We start from the raw sequence: 17,649 nt of genomic DNA, 5'->3' as shown, positions 1-17,649 counted from the left end.
TTGATACAATTTTACACAAAATCCCACCTACCTGTAGGAGCTGTCTAGTAGACCTACTACTGTATCACAGCCTTCTAGTACCACAGCCTTCTAGTACTAGTGGCAAGCAATGTGCACTTGTCCTGCCTTGAACAGGCGCAGGCCCCAACCAGCTAGAGAATGTGGACAATGTTATGTTTGACAAGAAGCAACTATGAGAGAGTAAGTGTCAGCTAGCTAGCATGTGACTTGTGGTTTCAGTAACCTACTTTAACTGTTTACACAAATGTAAATCATGAGGAGAGTCCCTTACCAACTATGATCAAAATGGGTGGAGCCGTGGAGGATGGCCATATTGCATTAATGGCAAGACACAGCCTCAAAATAATATACAAATGGTTGCCAGACTTTAACATATTTCTGGATGGAACCTCTGACTGTATTAAAAGGCCTACTTAAAGGGATATTCCACTTTCAAAAAAACTTTGCAAATGTTATCGTCTAATCAGGCTTTTATGAACACCCTGAACAGTTTTTAATTTGCTTCATTCAATATTTAGATATTTGAGGTAATTGTTATCTGGCCCTCCAGGCTCAGGGCCTCTCCCCACACACACCCATTGTAACTTCAAACTTCATTTTAACCATGATAGATTCATTAAAAACACCCATTATTTTTTTCTGGTGACTCATATTACCCTCCTAATACGTGAGCAGGCCGTGTTTTTTCAATAACTTTTTTCATTTCTTTTTAATAAAATATCATTGTATTTAATTTGTTCCATTTTCCCAAAGGGCAGTGGTTCTCAACCTGTGGGTCGGGACCCCTATTTTTTGGGGGTCCCCAGATGACAGTGAAGTGACAATTGGAAGATTTATTGATTGAAGAAAGTATTAGTTGCATAGGAAAAAATGACAATGTTTCATGACAGTACAAATCAATGTTACAACAAGGTCAACTATAAGGAGATCCTAGTATGCTTTTCGGCTTATTTACACAGGAACCAATGTATGTACCACTGTTTACCAAAGACTGGATCGCGACCCATTTGTGGGTCACAGAGATACATTTTGTATGGGTCACGAGATGTAAAACCTTTTGAAATATATCATTTTATTTTTAGAAATATAAAGAATTTTATATATTTTACAAACACAAACAAGCTGCTCTCAACAAGGCGCGAAGCAACGCGTTATGAGCTTGTCTATATTTTCACTAGTTTAGGTCCTGGCGAATGTCTAATTTCTCTTTTGAGTGACAATCAATCGATTATTTTTTACACCACTGGTAATAACAATACATTACATCCAGGGCAGAGGTGGGTACCCACCACATCATCCATGCCCAGATTTGCCCACATCCATGGCAAGCGCCTAGACCTTCCTTGGGCAAGCGGCAGTCGCCACACTGTGACTCACCCAATCAAAACAAGTTAACAGGGCAGGACCTCGCCTCTTTCTATACATGGTGCGTTTATGTTGCCCTGGTAAATCAGAAACTACAGAGTCCGACATTCCAGAACAGAAGTCAGTAAGTGAAGTTTTTTTTTACATCATTCATCAACACAACGCCTGCGATTTAATAACGTTAGGAATTGGGCAGGAAAATTTAAGTTCATAACTTAATTAAGTAATGTTATCTATCTATCGGGTAACCGTCCGTAACATTAACCTACTGGCTACTTTATTACTGCCGGTGTTTAAGAGCTCCTCAACTTAGGCTATATGGCAATGTCTACAGGTGACACCAAATAAAGCATTCAATTACGTAAAAGTAAGCCATTTACCATGAGAGGGAGTGGGTTGTTGGCTGATTTACCACTGTTTCAGGGTTGCAAACAATGGTAAACAAACCTTGAATGGTAAATTGCTTTTCTACCACTTTTTCCATATAAATGAAAGACAACAACACAGTTGTAACTTGCAAGGATCTTTAGTTACAATCAAATTGTTTCAGTGCCCACTGAGCACGCCGTCTAAAAGTGGTCTAATAGACGTATAGATTTGGAAATTTATTAGTGGTCTAAACTTAGACTAGACGACTAATAGACTTCTAATAGTCGTCTAAATGTAGACCGTCTACATTTAGACGACTATTAGAAGTCTATTAGTCGTCTAGTCTAAGTTTAGACCACTAATAAATTTCCAAATCTATACGTCTATTAGACCACTTTTAGACGGCGTGCTCAGTGGGTGGGCGGGGTCCATGAGCCAACTCAAGGTTGTTGGCCTATTTACCACTGTTTTAAACCAATCAGAATCCAGTATTTGAACATGTGACTAGAAAAAGTAGCACATTGGGCCCCCATTGAAAACTGCACAAGAAACTAGGAAGTAATACGGAATTTCCGAGGTTAACCCGAACGCACCATCATTGTAGACCTTGGAATTCTCCCGTTCTCCATCTTTCTACAGTTCTCTCCTTTTTGCGGCAAAACGTCACGTCCAACCAACCAACACTTTCCTCAGAAAACCAGTCGACCAAGGCACACTCGCGGCATCTTCTGCGGCAGTTTAGCGTTGAGACTATAAACAAAGTAAGTATGTGCCACCGTGACCGCCACGGCCATTCACAGTGAATGGCGATTTGCTGTGCTAGCTGACAGGCTAACGTTAACCCAGCAGCAGAGCAGCATCTGAACAGGCAGGAGGAGGTGGAGGCCGCTGCTTGACAGACAGCAGCGCATCATAGGGTGACATTTACCCCGAAAGGACACTGGGCACGACCCGCTGATAAACGCTGGGTAACGTTGGTGTCGTTGCCACAATGATTGAGTGTGTATATCGGCGTCATTTAACATGTTTAGTTCTTCCTTCCCCCGTTCAGTCAATGCACCCCTGGCGCCTTTTACCGCAGGCTAGCGTCAGCTAACATCCGCGTCGCTTGCCAAGCGATGGAGTGCTTGGATACTCAATCAAGGCAGCCAGGAATTGTGAAATCAGTTACTACTACTATCCTATCCTAGTCATACTTCATAGTAAAATTATTGTCAAACTACCTTGAGGGCGGCTAAGATCATACATTCATAATAAGCCTTGGATCAAGACTATCATAGTTATATTTAAGCGATTTTGACATTTGCTATGACTATCATAGTTATAAGCGATTTAGACATTTGCTATGATACGAAAGTAAAAGTCAGATTCGATACAATGAGTCTATGATAGTCTTCTTGATCCAAGGCTAAGATCATAATAGTCTTTAGATAACAGTGATTTGTGTTATAATGTGGTAATTGATGGACACATTCCTTTGGGGAGAATGGCAACAGCCTTATTTACACTACAGTAATTTAGACCTATGCTTGTTGGTTATTCATCCCGGGTACAATGCACAATTTCAAATGTTTCATAATAGAAAAAAAAGTAATGGGAGCAAATAGAAAGCTGTACATATGATAGTGCAGGTGTGATCTAATCAATACTTTGAATGAAATGTCCTATCTGATTGAAATGTAGGCTACCCTTTTGCTTTATGTCAAGAGAAGCAATGTGCATGTAGGAAATAGAAATGAGGAGGAGTCTTTTTGTCAGCTGAAGGTCTTTGGTTTCTGTTGGCTATAATGGATCTGTTTTGGGGGTGTTTAAAGGATTATGGAACTCTGGATTGATTCATTGGTTGTATATGCTCTTTCTGTTTCTTTGGCATGTCTGGCCTTATGTTTTATGTGTGTATAGTATACTCACTGTATAGCTGTGGCTTATCTCTGAATAAATAATGATCATAATCATCAACACCACAAATAACAACAACAATCCAAATGTAATAAGTTCCCCACAAGCAGTCAGTCCCATGCTTGTTGGCATTAGGTCTTGGAACTCTTGGCTGCATATCTATTATAGATCAGGCAACGTTTTACGGGCATGTGATCTACTTTGACTGTTCGAAGACTGCAAGGATCTTCAGTACAGTACAGTACAGAAGTCTTTGTCTGGATTTCTTAATTTGTCCCCTGATCTACCAGTACAAAAAGAAACGCATGATTTCCCACCTCTGTTCTATATTGTCTTTTGGACCAACTAAATGTCATAATAATTGCATAGTTATAGCATTTTAAGTAACCTAATATTCATCCAGTAAAGCCAGATGAACACCCATGGTCAAAATGTGTAACTTGATCAGTTGATCTGCTCAATTATCGTGAAAATTCAAAATTGGTCAAGTTGTATTTTATTGTGATTGGTGTGGTGGTGCTTGCCTGAGCATGGCCTGTCAAATAATCCGTTTTTAGCTAACACAGTGCTCTCAACAGGGCGGCTTCTGCCTGCTATTTTGTATATGCACCAAATTTACTGCATGATATTGAATGACCAAATGGCTCGGTTTCATGCAATATTAGACTTCAGGATGCCCTGTATTGGGATTTGTTTTGTTTTGGATGCTGTGCATGCTAGTCCACCCTGAGTCTGTTGAAGATCATCAGTTTTATATACATGGTCCACTGTTTAATTTCAGTTCTTCTGTTAAAGGACAACTTTGTTTTTGTTTTTTACGACATGGATTCATATTTTAGATTGTAAATAGAGAAAAGAAAATATGGGTGTTAAAATGTTTTCATTTACTGCTTTCTATTGTTTTAGCGATTTTAGTATTTTGATTTCAGTGGGTGGGGGCATGTGTACAAGTGGCTAAATATGTCTTACTAGACACAATAAGACGGTAATTTCTTTGTTACTATTTACACTAGCCACCATAAGTCACATCTGCCCATGAAAGATTGCGGTGCATCTTGGGAATGGGCTTATTGTGTCTAAAAAGACATATTTAGCCACTTTCATGGGGCATGAATGCAAATCAAAATGGTTAAAATCACTAAAACGATAGAAAGAAGAAAATGAAAACATTTTAACACTCATCTTTTCTTCTCTCTAATGACTATCTATAATATGAACCCTTGTTGTAAAAAAAACAAAGTTGTCCTTTAAATGCACAAGGTTTGTGTTCCATACTGTATTAATTATGTACATTTCTATTGAACAGATTTGAAGGTCCACAGTCATGACTGACTCCAAATACTTCACGACAAACAAAAAAGGTGAGCACTTTGGATGGAAGGACAGAATGTTGGCATGCTAACCTAGTACAATATTATTATGGGAGAATTATACACACCAGTTGCAAACCAGTGTCACACACCGAAAATATCCGAACTACAGCTCAGCACAGACTACACGTCACAGCGTCGTGATCTGCCATTTTCTGGCACGCAACTTGTTAGTCAGTGCCATGAGAGAGATAATTTCACGCCAAAGCCAAAAGCAGGTACAATAGAACCATCCAAACCTACCAGTTGATCAGTCAGTTTTGTATATCATCACTGTTGGGTGGAATCTTCTTTTGTAGATCTGCTATTTTTGCTATTCTTGAAAATGTCACCTATAATGACATGCCATTAGTGGTTAACCAATGAAATGCTTGCATTAGAGCAGGGGTCTTCAACAGGGGGTCCGGGACCCCTAGGGGTTCCTCAGAGTTACAACAGGGGTTCCTCCAAATCTTTGAGCAAAGAAACCTTTTTTCTCCTTTTTTATATTAACCACTTGAACCCTAGCATCCATATTCTGAGAACTTAAGCCAAAAATAGCCGACCTACTTGTACATCGGCTATTTTTGGCAAAGAGCTCTGGTGTAGAGGGGAAAAAGAGCAGACTAAGTACAGAGTGAAAGGTCAAGTTTATTAAGTATTGACGGTTCAAGTGGGTAAATATCTGAAAACAAATTGACATGAATCCAAAATACCCTGACAATTGTGCTGTCAAACAAGGTTGTGGGCGTTCCTGCTTCATCTCTCTTAACCAAGGGGTCCTTGGCCTGAAAATGTCGAAGACCCCTGCATTAGTGCTTGTGACTACTGTAAAATAATAATTATAATAATAATTACAGTAAAAGTTTTCCACCGTAAGCAACCATACATTGTTTTTAGAAGTCAGGGCAATAACCATTCTCACCTAGTTGCAGGGAATGGCTTGGAAAAAAGCCTATAGCATAATATTACTGTGACTGTGTTTATCGGTACCTCATATGCACACCAGGCATACATAGTACTTTTTTGGACTGTGCAGGGCATGTGATTTCACACAATGTCTTTAGATGGTACAAGGCAGTCCTGATTTCAGCTTTATTTGGGTTTTAAAGTAAACAAAAAGGGGGAGCTGTGTAAAGTGTGCTGTGCAGGGATCAGGTGATCGTGAAGGATATTAAAAGAACCATTCTCAGTGGTACAACACACTGTCAATGATTGATCACATCCTCCACCTGCACAAGCCAAAGAGGTTGTGTATTTTCTTACATACACAGTCTACATTTAAGCTGTAAAGGATGAATACTTGTTAAAGACAATGATATATTTGTAGAGACAATACTTCTGCACTTCTTGGATCATGAATCAGATTTTCTGTTATGCTAGATGAACTTGAGGACATTTTAAGATGGCTCTTTCAGGATTGTGCTACTCGAGAACTTTAGACAGTCTGTGAAATCAACAGTCCAGTTTTATTCCTGTAATTTTGCAGAAATAGACAAGTTGCATAGATTCTTGGCCTGCAACTCAATTATTGTATTAGCTATTATTGAAATAAAATACTTTTTTGATTAATCAAATAATCTTGAAGCACATTGTTTAATAATATAAACATTATTTATATATATGAATGAATCAATGCAAAAACATTCTAATAGACTCTCTTCTTTATAATTGGCTAAATCAATGAGTCTGGTCATGAGCCTTATTTTATCATTTGTAATTGTTGTACAACAGTGTCAGGCAAAAATAGTGAACATACCGGTAGCCGATCTACAAGCTTCCGACTAGCCGATTGTGTGAGCGTGTAGATATTCTGTATTTTATAAACTTTTGTGGGATAAAAAAAGGTTTCCACCTAAGTGTATTTTATACCAAAAATAATTTGAATAATTTCATTAGTTGTTGAACTCTTACTTGATTTCATAAGCGTTTGTATTTTTATGCATGCCCCTTTCCTAATTGGTTCAGATAAACACGGGTTTACTGTATATTGTTTAGTAGCCTATATACTACTGGTACTACTTCTACTGTACTTAACGCTGGGGTTCCACCTCCAGGGGAGATCTTTGAGCTGAAGGCAGAACTGAACAATGAGAAGAAGGAGAAAAGGAAGGAGGCAGTAAAAAAGGTCATCGCTGCCATGACTGTGGGCAAGGATGTCAGGTACTTCAGACTCACCCATGGTTATAATAGTTTTGGATTTTTCCATTAGTTTTTATTTTTATTAGTTTTGAGGTTTTGTTTTCAATTACAGTTTAGTTTCAATTCGTTTTTAAAGTGAGGTTGCTAGTTTCGTTTCGTTTTTATTTTTTGAAAATGCTTAGTTTTAGTGTTAGTTTTAGTCTTTTACGTAATATGGGGTATTTGTCAGGGGTGAGATTAAAAAAGCTCCGGAAAAGGTATTGTCTAATAAAGAAAATCAACAACACATCATATTGTTGAGAGTGGCAGGAATGTTGAGACATACAACTTCTCTCTTTGACCTCACCAACTGGTGTTTTTTATTTTTTATTTCCACAAAAGACGAAAACTAAGGAGATTTTCTCTATAATTTTAGTTTATTTTAGTTAGTTTTGGAAACACACAATACCGTTTCAGTTAGTTTTCGTTTTTTTAAAAAGCTTAGTTTTTATTTTTATTTCAGTTAACTAAAATGTTTTTCCATTCTAGTTTTCGTTTTTTAGTTAGTTTTCGTTTACTATAATAACCTTGGACTCACCCATGGCAATTTCCATTTCTCAGTGTCTTCCTAGTGAAGATATATTAGTGAAATGTCTTAAAGGTGATTTTTGACTGAGACCTCGTCCTCTGCCCTCAGCTCCTTGTTTCCAGATGTGGTGAACTGCATGCAGACTGACAACCTGGAGCTGAAGAAGCTGGTCTATCTCTACTTAATGAACTACGCCAAGAGCCAGCCTGATATGGCCATCATGGCTGTCAACAGCTTCGTCAAGGCAAGACCCCGCACTGGTGTCTGTTTTTTTTTGTTGCCTTAATTGCAATTGAGGTTGAACTTCATAGCCTGCCCAGAATGTGAATTCAGGCACGTGCACACATAGACATCAAAGGGGACTTGAGCCCCTGCCCTTTTATCCGTCTGTAAAAAAAAGTGCCCTCTCCAGACCATGAATGCAGTTTTTACCATGGTGAAAGAAATGCAAATGCCCCCTTTCCATGCCATACCTGAAGGCAGCATTCAAGAGAATTGCCTTATCCAAACTCTCCTGAACTTGAATGCAGCATCTTATGTTGAAAAAAAATGCCCTCTCTGTGTAGAAATCCATGCCGTTATCAGTATTGACTTGATAATGCTTAGTTCAGGGTGGTATCAAGCACCGAAAATAGCCGAGCTCACGTGTCACACTGCGACGCGTTGTGAGTTTGGAGGTCTGCTATTTTCGATATTTTCAACAAAAGGCCCCTTTTGAAATTTCAGCACCTGCCTCTCTAACTCATTGTCCTCTCTGCCAACACGCAGGACTGCGAGGACCCCAACCCCCTGATCCGTGCCCTGGCCGTGCGCACCATGGGTTGCATCCGGGTGGATAAGATCACAGAGTACCTCTGTGAACCTCTGAGGAAGTGTCTGAAGGACGAGGACCCGTATGTGAGGAAGACGGCAGCTGTGTGCGTGGCCAAACTCCATGACATCAATGCCCAGATGGTGGAAGACCAGGGCTTCCTGGACTCTTTAAGAGACCTCATTGCTGACTCCAACCCCATGGTATGTACTAGGATGGTGCTATACGACAGGGTTCCCCAATAGGCGGCCCGCGGGCCATTTGCGGCCCGCGGGGGCTACTGTCTGGCCCCCACCAACCCCAGTAATAATGTTGGTATAAGAGCAGCAACAACACTAGTATATCGTCGTTGTCGGGTGGAAATCTCTTATTTCCAAATTTGTATGTTCTTTCACAAATCATACAAGGCCGTCGCACAAAAGTAGTGAAAACAGCAGATCTACAAGCACACAACGCCTCGCAGTGCGAGGCGTTGTGTGCTTGTAGATCGGCTGTTTTCACTAGTTTGAATAATTTTTAAAATGATAAATGCAAAACGAATGGTTTTCACCCGACAACGACGATATCTGAACTGTCGCAGTCACTGGAGTAGCGGGAACGCCACCGTCGCCCCCTGCAATGTTGTGGCCCTCGGCTTGGTACCCTAGACATGATTCGCCCCTTGGGGAACTGCAATTGGGGAACCCTGCTATACGACAATAGTGTTATGGCCGTGTAGTTACTGGGATAATGGATTCTACCTTCTATTCTCAGAGTTTGCCCGATCCAAGTAATTTAATATGGAGTATCTGCTGATACTGAGTCCCAATACGATCTTTGTCCAAATCAGATAATAAAGCAGTACGATGATGCACACTTCTGTGTACATTAAAAGGAATTCTGTATTTATCGGGCGTCTCAGAGTAGGAAATTAGTCAATTATTTTGAAGAACTGTGAGTGGTGGACCAATGTTGACAAATTACAGCCTATTATACAAATTTCAAAGTGCTAAATTTCATTAGATTCACCATGTGATTAAAATCTTTGTATTTTATTTTATTAATGTATTTTGGCAATAGATTGTTAGCCTATTATGTGTGGCTCAGTCTAGCCGTCTATAAGGGGGTCTGTTCTTCTGTTTGTTTGTCTCTGTCTGTCCAGATTTCTAGTCACGCTGTACGCCAGCAGAACACTTATATTGTAATTGACTCAATTAGCTTTTTATCCCATGAACAATTAAACCATTTAGAACGGGTACACATTATTGTGTATCATTATTTTATGCTTTAACTATTGCAAAATAGCAGATATACGGCACTCGGTGCCGCGCTGCGAGCTTGTAGATCTGCCATTTTTGAAAAATCGTGAAAATTAGAATTTTGACCCGATTCTATAAGTGTCTTTTGAATCCTTCTAAGGTTTTTTGAAAAACCTATGTTTCTATGTCAGCAATCTGGCTCCTTTTCACTTAACTGGAGCTCAGTTAGTCTGTTCTTGAGAGACTACTATGTCAGTGGTTCTTAAACCTTTTCATGTGAAGGACCCCCAAAATGATATTTATTTGGCCACGGACCCCCATCTCAAAACATTTAGTTCCAGGGACCCCCCCAGAAGCAAAATTTGAGTTACAAACGTTCGCTTTGAAAAATACATATATTCAAAGATTTGCACACATTTTCACAACTTTTTCAAAAAATTGCAGATCTACAAGCTCGCAGCGCGGCACTCGGTGCCGCGCTGTGAGCTTGTATATCTGCTATTTTTTCACTGGTTAAAGCATTCAGTAATTCTAGGCCTAAATGGGTTAAATAAACCCTGAAGATTGGACTGACTTGGTGCATGCTTCCGTCCTCTAGGTTGTAGCCAATGCTGTGGCAGCGCTGTCAGAGATCAGCGAGTCCCACCCTAACAGCAACCTCCTGGACCTGAATCCCCAGAACATCAACAAGTTGTTGACGGCCCTCAATGAGTGCACGGAGTGGGGGCAGATCTTCATCCTGGACTGCCTGTCAAACTACAACCCTAAGGATGAAAGAGAAGCTCAAAGGTATCGTTTAGATCAGAGTTACTACATGGGGTCCTCGAAATCTTATGAGTGATATATATACTGTATATTTCTTTATAAAACCACTTGACCCCTAGTGTCCATATTCTGAGAAATGTAGCCAAAAATAGAAGATCTACAAGCTCACAACGCCTCGCGCTGCGAGGCGTTGTGAGCTTGTAGATCTTCTATTTTTGGCAAAGAGCTTTGGTGTATTGGGGGAAAAAGAGCAGACTAAGTACAGAGTGAAAGGTCAAGTTTATTAAGTATTGACGGTTCAAGTGGTTAAATATCTGAAAACACAAATTGACATGAATCTAACATACACTGATAATTGGGCTGTCAAACAATGAAATGAAGAAGGTTGCCAGCACTCAAAGGAATCTCCTTTTTACAAAAGTTTTTATTTACCTCATACAGGCTCTAGCATGAAACACGGACGCGTTTCGACCGTTCAGGTCTTCATCAGCGTGAAGACCTCACGCATCCACTGTTATCCCCTCATAGCGATTTGTAACTACCAGGGTATGCCACATCAGTGATACACCATTTTAGGGTGCACCAATGTATTTTTCTTTTAGTACTCGCTGATGCAGAGTTTGAGTATATTGCACAATACAGAATTTCCCCCGGGTTATGGGATCTAAGCAGCCGATGAGTCCCTCTGGGTCATGGCAACGAATCCGACGATATTACCGTAATTGCAAACATCGGGGCTCTTGTGTTAACGAACCTGCCATTTAATAATAGAGAATGCCGTTATGGAGAGGGACGCATAAAATAGATTGTAATGATATCCTTTGTCCCTCCTCGTCCTCAAAAAGCATCTGTGAGCGCGTGACCCCTCGGCTGTCCCACGCCAACTCTGCGGTGGTGCTGTCTGCGGTCAAGGTGCTGATGAAGTTCCTGGAGCTGCTGCCCAAAGACTCTGACTACTACAACACCCTGCTGAAGAAGCTGTCCCCGCCGCTGGTCACCCTGCTCTCTGGAGAGCCCGAGGTCCAGTACGTGGCCCTGAGGAACATCAACCTCATCGTCCAGAAAAGGTCAGAAATCACACAGGGTTCCCACGGTCATGAAATTCCTGGAAATATTTTGAAATTAGAAAAATATTTTTTCCAGTACTGGAAAAGTTTTGGAAGGGTCCTGGAAGGTCCTGGAAAAAATTGCTATGCATTGTCTTTGGTTATTGATTTTGCTAATACCTCTGAAATGACAAATTAAACATGGGCCAAATTGCAAATATTAGAGGCAGAAATTGTGAAAATAGCCGATCTACATGCTCACGTTGCGAGGCGTTGTGAGCATGTAGGTCTGCTATTTTCACAATAGAACCGTGAATACAAAATTCTTCAACTCTTAGTGCTCGTCAGGGTGCCGGGTCCCCAGTTGAAACATGATTATTTCTGGGGTCACGGCCTGAAAAGGTTGAGAACCACTGGCATACACTACCTGTCTTTGGGCATTGCACATAGGAGTAAACGACCTGTTATTGAGCTGAATTATTGTTATATAGTCCTGGAAATTAGGTTAAATATTCTGGAAAAGTTTTGGAAAAGTTTTGGAAATTAATTGGTAAAAATGTGTGGGAACCCTGATCACAACACAATTCACCCTTTGTCAGCCTTCTGATTGGTTCCTGACTGACCAACCAGCAGGCTCTTTCTGCGTTGTCCCGCCCTGGTTCTGCCTTTTTTATGTTGATTATGCTAAAACATCATTGTTTAAAAACATTTAAAAACATGCCAAGTCAGTATATTGCACCTGAGAGGCTCCTTTTTACTGAAACCAAGTTTAAAATGAGAATAGAATACACAGAATAACAATAAGAAGCAACTGCATTTCAATGGTTGTGGATGGAGAGAAAGGACTTTTGTCCCACCAAGACACCAATGGGTGCGAAGAGGGGCGGGACAACGGGCGGAACTTGACAAAGGGTGAATTAACACATATGGTGCCAACCCCGAGTTTCCCGAGTTTGATTTCAAATAGACCGCTGTGCCAACCCCGAGTTTCCCGAGTTTGGGTTTAATTACTTAATTAGGTTAATTACACTCTCCCCCATCTTGTGACAAATTTTGGTGCTTCTGTGATTAAAAAAAAGTCAGAAATCACATATTCAACAAGTGATGTGAGCAAAAACAAATACAAATGCTTCCCATGAACCACAATATTGCTAAACTATGGCTCAAATGGCTCAAATATCTAACTTCATTACTCGCTCTAAACCAGAAATGCATTTCACTGCTTTGAACTGCTTTCCGTGCATTAGGCTAGTCAATTGCACCTTTATTACACACGATGGCGCTATTGTCAGATTAGTGGAAGCCCTGTTGTGTGAAACCAATGGATTGAATCCAGGGTGTTTCCCCCAGGTCAAAACAATAACTCTAGATCACGGGCTGCTATGCAGCCCTGGAATTAGTCGGTCGCGGTGACAAACAACATATTCTTCCTCATAATCATCGTCATCACAACTAACTCTAGTGCTATCACGGGCTGCTGTGAATGTCCTGGCATTAGTGGGTCACTGTGACAAACATTTTCTACTTCATCAGTCATCACAACAATGTCAAAAGACGGTGGCGCTACAGCAGCAGCTAGACAATCTACTTTTGCGTTCCTTCGACCCTGGAATACAAAACAAACAGCCACGATCAAAGGAAGAATCCATCGCCTGAACCTATATAATGGAGTCTAAAACATACCTGTTTGAGCGAGTTGTAGTCGGACATTTGTCACAGAGAGAGAGAGAGCGAGAGACCTCGGAGCAGAATGCAATATGTACGCGTCCATAGTGGAGCCATCGGACGGCGGCCTCTCCTCACTGTGGATCGCGTTCTTGTCTGGTTCCAACTTCAACTACGGAGGTAATCCGACTCAGCGCAACACCGCGACCGCGGGTTGACCCACTGAGCCCTGGACGAGTGGACATGATGATCGAGCCCTATGAGAGAGCCCTATACAGCCAATACAGCATTCTGCCCCGAGGCCTGACACTGAGTCGGAGGTTTCTGTGAGCCAGAACCGGAGCCAGAACCACCAGAGGCGGACCCGGTCGCTTCTCCCCAGCTGGCTGCGGGGACGGCCCGCAGCCCACACACAGGCCCCGTCGTGAACGTGCCAAACCAGCAGCTCGTTAGGTAAATGTTTCTTTCTTTCTCCCCCCCCCCCTTCTGTTTCTGAAGTTGTATTTGTATCGCGAACTGCCGGTATAGTAGTGATCCACGATTACATTTAGAATGTATCTATTCAATCATTCACAGATGTCGGAGAGTCCATTCAGCTCTCAGAATATATATATATATATATATATATATAGCCTATATATAATCGTCAGATGAATCAATGTATGTTTTATAATCTAAGTTGCTCTGGGTAGGATAAATGTGTCTTCTAAACCCCTAAAACTTTTAGGCTAAAGGTGTAAATTGATTTGTGCTTTTTTCCCCCTCCCATCTGTTATTTATTTAGACTCAGAATCAGACGATACTGTTGGAGATAATGATGATGACCATCATGTGTCACGTGATGCCCCTGAAGGTAAGATTATTGTTTAGTAAAACGGTTATTGTGGTTTGTGTGTGTGTGAGAGAGAGAGAGGAGGGGGGAGGAAGAGAGAGAGAAAATGTTTTCTCTTGGGGTGTGTGTGTGTGTGTGTGTGTGTGTGTGTGTGTGTGTGTGTGTGTGTGTGTGTGTGTGTGTGTGTGTGTGTGTGTGTGTGTGTGTGTGTGTGTGTGTGTGTGTGTGTGTGTGTGTGTGTGTGTGTGTGTGTGTGTGTGTGTGTGAGAGAGAGAAAGAGGGAGGGAGGAGAGAAATGAAGGAGAGGGAGGGAGGGAGGGATAGAAAGAAAATGTAGTGTGTGTGTGTGTGTGTGTGTGTGTGTGTGTGTGTGTGTGTGTGTGTGTGTGTGTGTGTGTGTGTGTGTGTGTGTGTGTGTGTGTGTGTGTGTGTGTGTGTGTGTGTGTGTGTGTGTGGGATAGAGGAAATGTATTTTATTGTGTGAGAGAGAGAGAGGGATAGAGAACATGTATTGTGTGTGTGTGTGTGTGTGTGTGTGTGTGTGCGCGCGTGCGTGTGAGACACATTGTATTGTAAATGGATTTTATTTTTCTATATTTATAGGTAGTGGTTCGTGCAGAGGAGCCTACTGACTTCCCTTTGGAGAACTGAAAACTTTCCTTGCCCGCTGTTTCTGACCGGCCTCATCTCAACTCACACGTGCACACACGCAGCCTCTGAACTGTGAACACGCACGCAGCCTCTGAACTGTGAACATGCACACGCACACGAGCACGCATGCAGACTCTGAACTGTGAACGTGCACACATACAGGCGCACGCATGCACGCGCGCACACGCACAATGTGAGAAACAATGTGAACAAGCCAGAGAAACACTGAACTAGCAAGAATACACTTGATTGAAAACGGTAAAGAAACAAAATAAAAAACACTTATTTGTCTTATTCTTTTGTATTTCTTTGAAGGAAAAATACTGTAAATACAATATTGAAGTCATTGAAGTCAAAGCTAAAAAGATCAAGTGAGTTTTCAGCCTGATACAGTATCATTCACTAAAAGCTGTTTTTCTCAAAACAAGGTCTAAAAAGGGGTCATTTTTGGCCGCTTTTTTTTTTTTGTCTGGCCTATAAATACAGAAGCGAACATCGTAGAAACATGGTTCTTGGACCGGGTGAAACTAGAGAATCTCCTCTTTCATTCGGTGTGTTGTGTGATTTTGTCACGATAAAACTGAATGCTGAGGCTGTCTTCGAAGTTGGTCAAAAACATGGCAAGAGCACAGTACAGACAGAAATAAGCCATGGCAACAGATGTGTTAAGTGAAAAGTGTATCGAAACCAATAAATAGAACCAATAACTGACTTGTAATCGATTAATGGATAAGCGTGTTTTTTTCCTTCTAAATTATCAATGAATCAACATGATACAAATTTGAACATGTTTTTATAATCAACTAAATCAATTAGTCAGATTAACCACTTAACCCTGTGTTATACTTTGTTGAACAATGGATGGTGTACACAAATAGCGAAAATAGACGGTTTTAATCTAATGCTACTTAGATACATTTGCCAGGTTAGATTGTCATGCAATTTTCTTTTTAGCCATTTGAACCCTAGTGTCCCTGTGCTAGGCATGTCATTTTAAACGGTAAACGTTCAGCAAAAATAGGCAAACATTGGGCAAAAATACGAGCACATTATAGAGGTTGTAGATTTTCGCCAAAGAGATTTGGTATATAGGGGAAAAGGGAGTGGCCAAGCGCAGGGTTTCAGGGGTTAATACTATAACTTTAGGCAGCCCTGAAGATACAGTGCAGTTTCCATCAATTACAATAACTGGATGGTATGACATCATTATCCTGGTTGTTTCTCTCTTGTGTAGGCCTGAGATCCTGAAGCAGGAGATCAAGGTGTTCTTTGTCAAGTACAACGATCCCATCTACGTCAAACTGGAGAAGCTGGACATCATGATCCGCCTGGCCTCACAGGCCAACATAGCCCAGGTACCATTGCAAGTATACAATAAAACTAGAGGTGGGCAACGATTAATTTTTTTTAATCGCGATTAATCGCACTCAATCCTGGAGTTAATCGCGATTAATCGCGATTAAAATGGCTCATTTTAAGTCTGCCGAAGGCATTCAAAATTAGTGGCGTCCCTGAAAATCGCGGCCCCCCCTGCAAGGATGGGGGCAGGAGCACTTTTTCAAATGATGATGGAGTTCTGTCCGTCTGTCATTCAATGTTATATGAGGTACATAAAGGTTTCCTGGGTAAATAAGGCGAAAAGCTTACTAGGATCTCCTTTTAGTTGATCTTGTACCAGTGAACTGTACTGTCATGAAACTACTTTTTCCTATGCAAACTTCTAATAAAGTCTTCAATCAATCAATCAATCTCTCTGGAAGAAGTTGCACATGATCTCTGCAGCCGAGGCTGAGGCGCTCCAACAAGACCACTCTGACAAGCTAAATGCTGGGTGCAGTAAATGTATTTGTCTGCAAACAGCCCAATGAGCCCATAATATTAACAGCTGCATGTTTATTTTATTTGTAGCCTATTTATCTATATATAAAAATAAAAAAAAACGTAATTCACAAAATACTTTTGACAGTGTACTCAGTCTCGTTTTTGCGGTGGTCAGAACGAGAAGGCACAACGTTTTTTACAGTGTAGGCTACTTTGTGCTTCCTTGTGGTCGGAGCTGCTGCTGCACTTCTATCAACGGATTTACACACGTTTCTTTCTTGCAAAGTTGCACAAGTGATTTATAGGGGACTAAGGGGAGCATTTAACAACATGGAGCACTTTAAACATGCAGCTTGTTTTGTGACGGCAATGATCATGACAGTCAGAACGTGGTAGGAGGAGGCGGCTGGAAAACCCTTTTAGGGCACTCTAGCTCGGAGACAGAACGGGGAGAGATGTCCATGCAGTGAGTTTGAGTAATAACAACTGAATATAGGTAAAGCTGACGTCTCATTATCAAAACTAGCACAGCACACAGGTGCAGCCAATGACGGTGTGAAATTAACAGGCACATTGTTGTGAAATATACAGCCAGAATTTAGAACGCCTCTGCCTAGACAACATGTTGACTGCATCTAACAAAACAAGGCAGCGTGTCCTGTGTGTGATGTCATTGCGCATGCAGCTCCCAGACCCAACTTTGATCCGCGATTAACGACGATATTTCTTTTTACCTTAGTCTCACGTTAACGCAGCACGATAACACCGATAACGGCCCAGGTTTAAATAAAACCCATAGAGCTCTTTTAAAGGTAGGGTAAGTGATTTCACTGAAGTTTCAGTTTTCATGTAGGTGACAGGTGGGGGCCTTCTTCCAATCAAGATCAAGTGGGGGCAGGCCTTGGTGCGGGTAAGGCCTGCCCCCACTCGACCATGATTGGAGGAAGGCCCCACTCTATCCTGATTGGAGGAAAACTTGTCATCTAACAGTTTTTGAAACTGCTTTTTTCTCCTCACAGGAGATGAGGCTGAAGTCCAAATATGGACCAAACATTATAATAAATAGTACTATCAGAACATAGACCCATTTTGTTATTTGAATTAAAT

At 41.2% G+C, this 17,649-nt stretch overlaps 1 protein-coding gene across 2 annotated transcripts in view; it reads left to right on the top strand.

The window, feature by feature from the left end:
• The first annotated feature begins 2,376 nt into the window (after positions 1 to 2,376).
• The window catches only part of ap2b1 (adaptor related protein complex 2 subunit beta 1), a 34,264-nt gene continuing 18,991 nt past the window's right edge, over positions 2,377 to 17,649 (top strand). For both annotated transcript variants that reach the window (XM_080749003.1, XM_080749002.1), the window contains exons 1-8: positions 2,377 to 2,516; positions 4,961 to 5,015; positions 7,061 to 7,166; positions 7,822 to 7,957; positions 8,482 to 8,727; positions 10,361 to 10,551; positions 11,373 to 11,594; positions 15,956 to 16,076. In XM_080749003.1, coding sequence (XP_080605129.1) covers positions 4,979 to 5,015; positions 7,061 to 7,166; positions 7,822 to 7,957; positions 8,482 to 8,727; positions 10,361 to 10,551; positions 11,373 to 11,594; positions 15,956 to 16,076 — 1,059 coding nt within the window. In that variant the 5' untranslated portion in view covers positions 2,377 to 2,516; positions 4,961 to 4,978. The remainder of the gene's footprint in view (positions 2,517 to 4,960; positions 5,016 to 7,060; positions 7,167 to 7,821; positions 7,958 to 8,481; positions 8,728 to 10,360; positions 10,552 to 11,372; positions 11,595 to 15,955; positions 16,077 to 17,649) is intronic.

This window comes from Nannobrachium achirus, assembly GCF_963921795.1.
Source record: "Nannobrachium achirus genome assembly, chromosome: 19".
In the NCBI taxonomy this organism is placed as follows: Eukaryota; Metazoa; Chordata; class Actinopteri; order Myctophiformes; family Myctophidae; genus Nannobrachium; species Nannobrachium achirus.
Note: the sequence above shows the minus strand (reverse complement) of the source record. Positions and strands in the feature narration are given on the sequence as shown.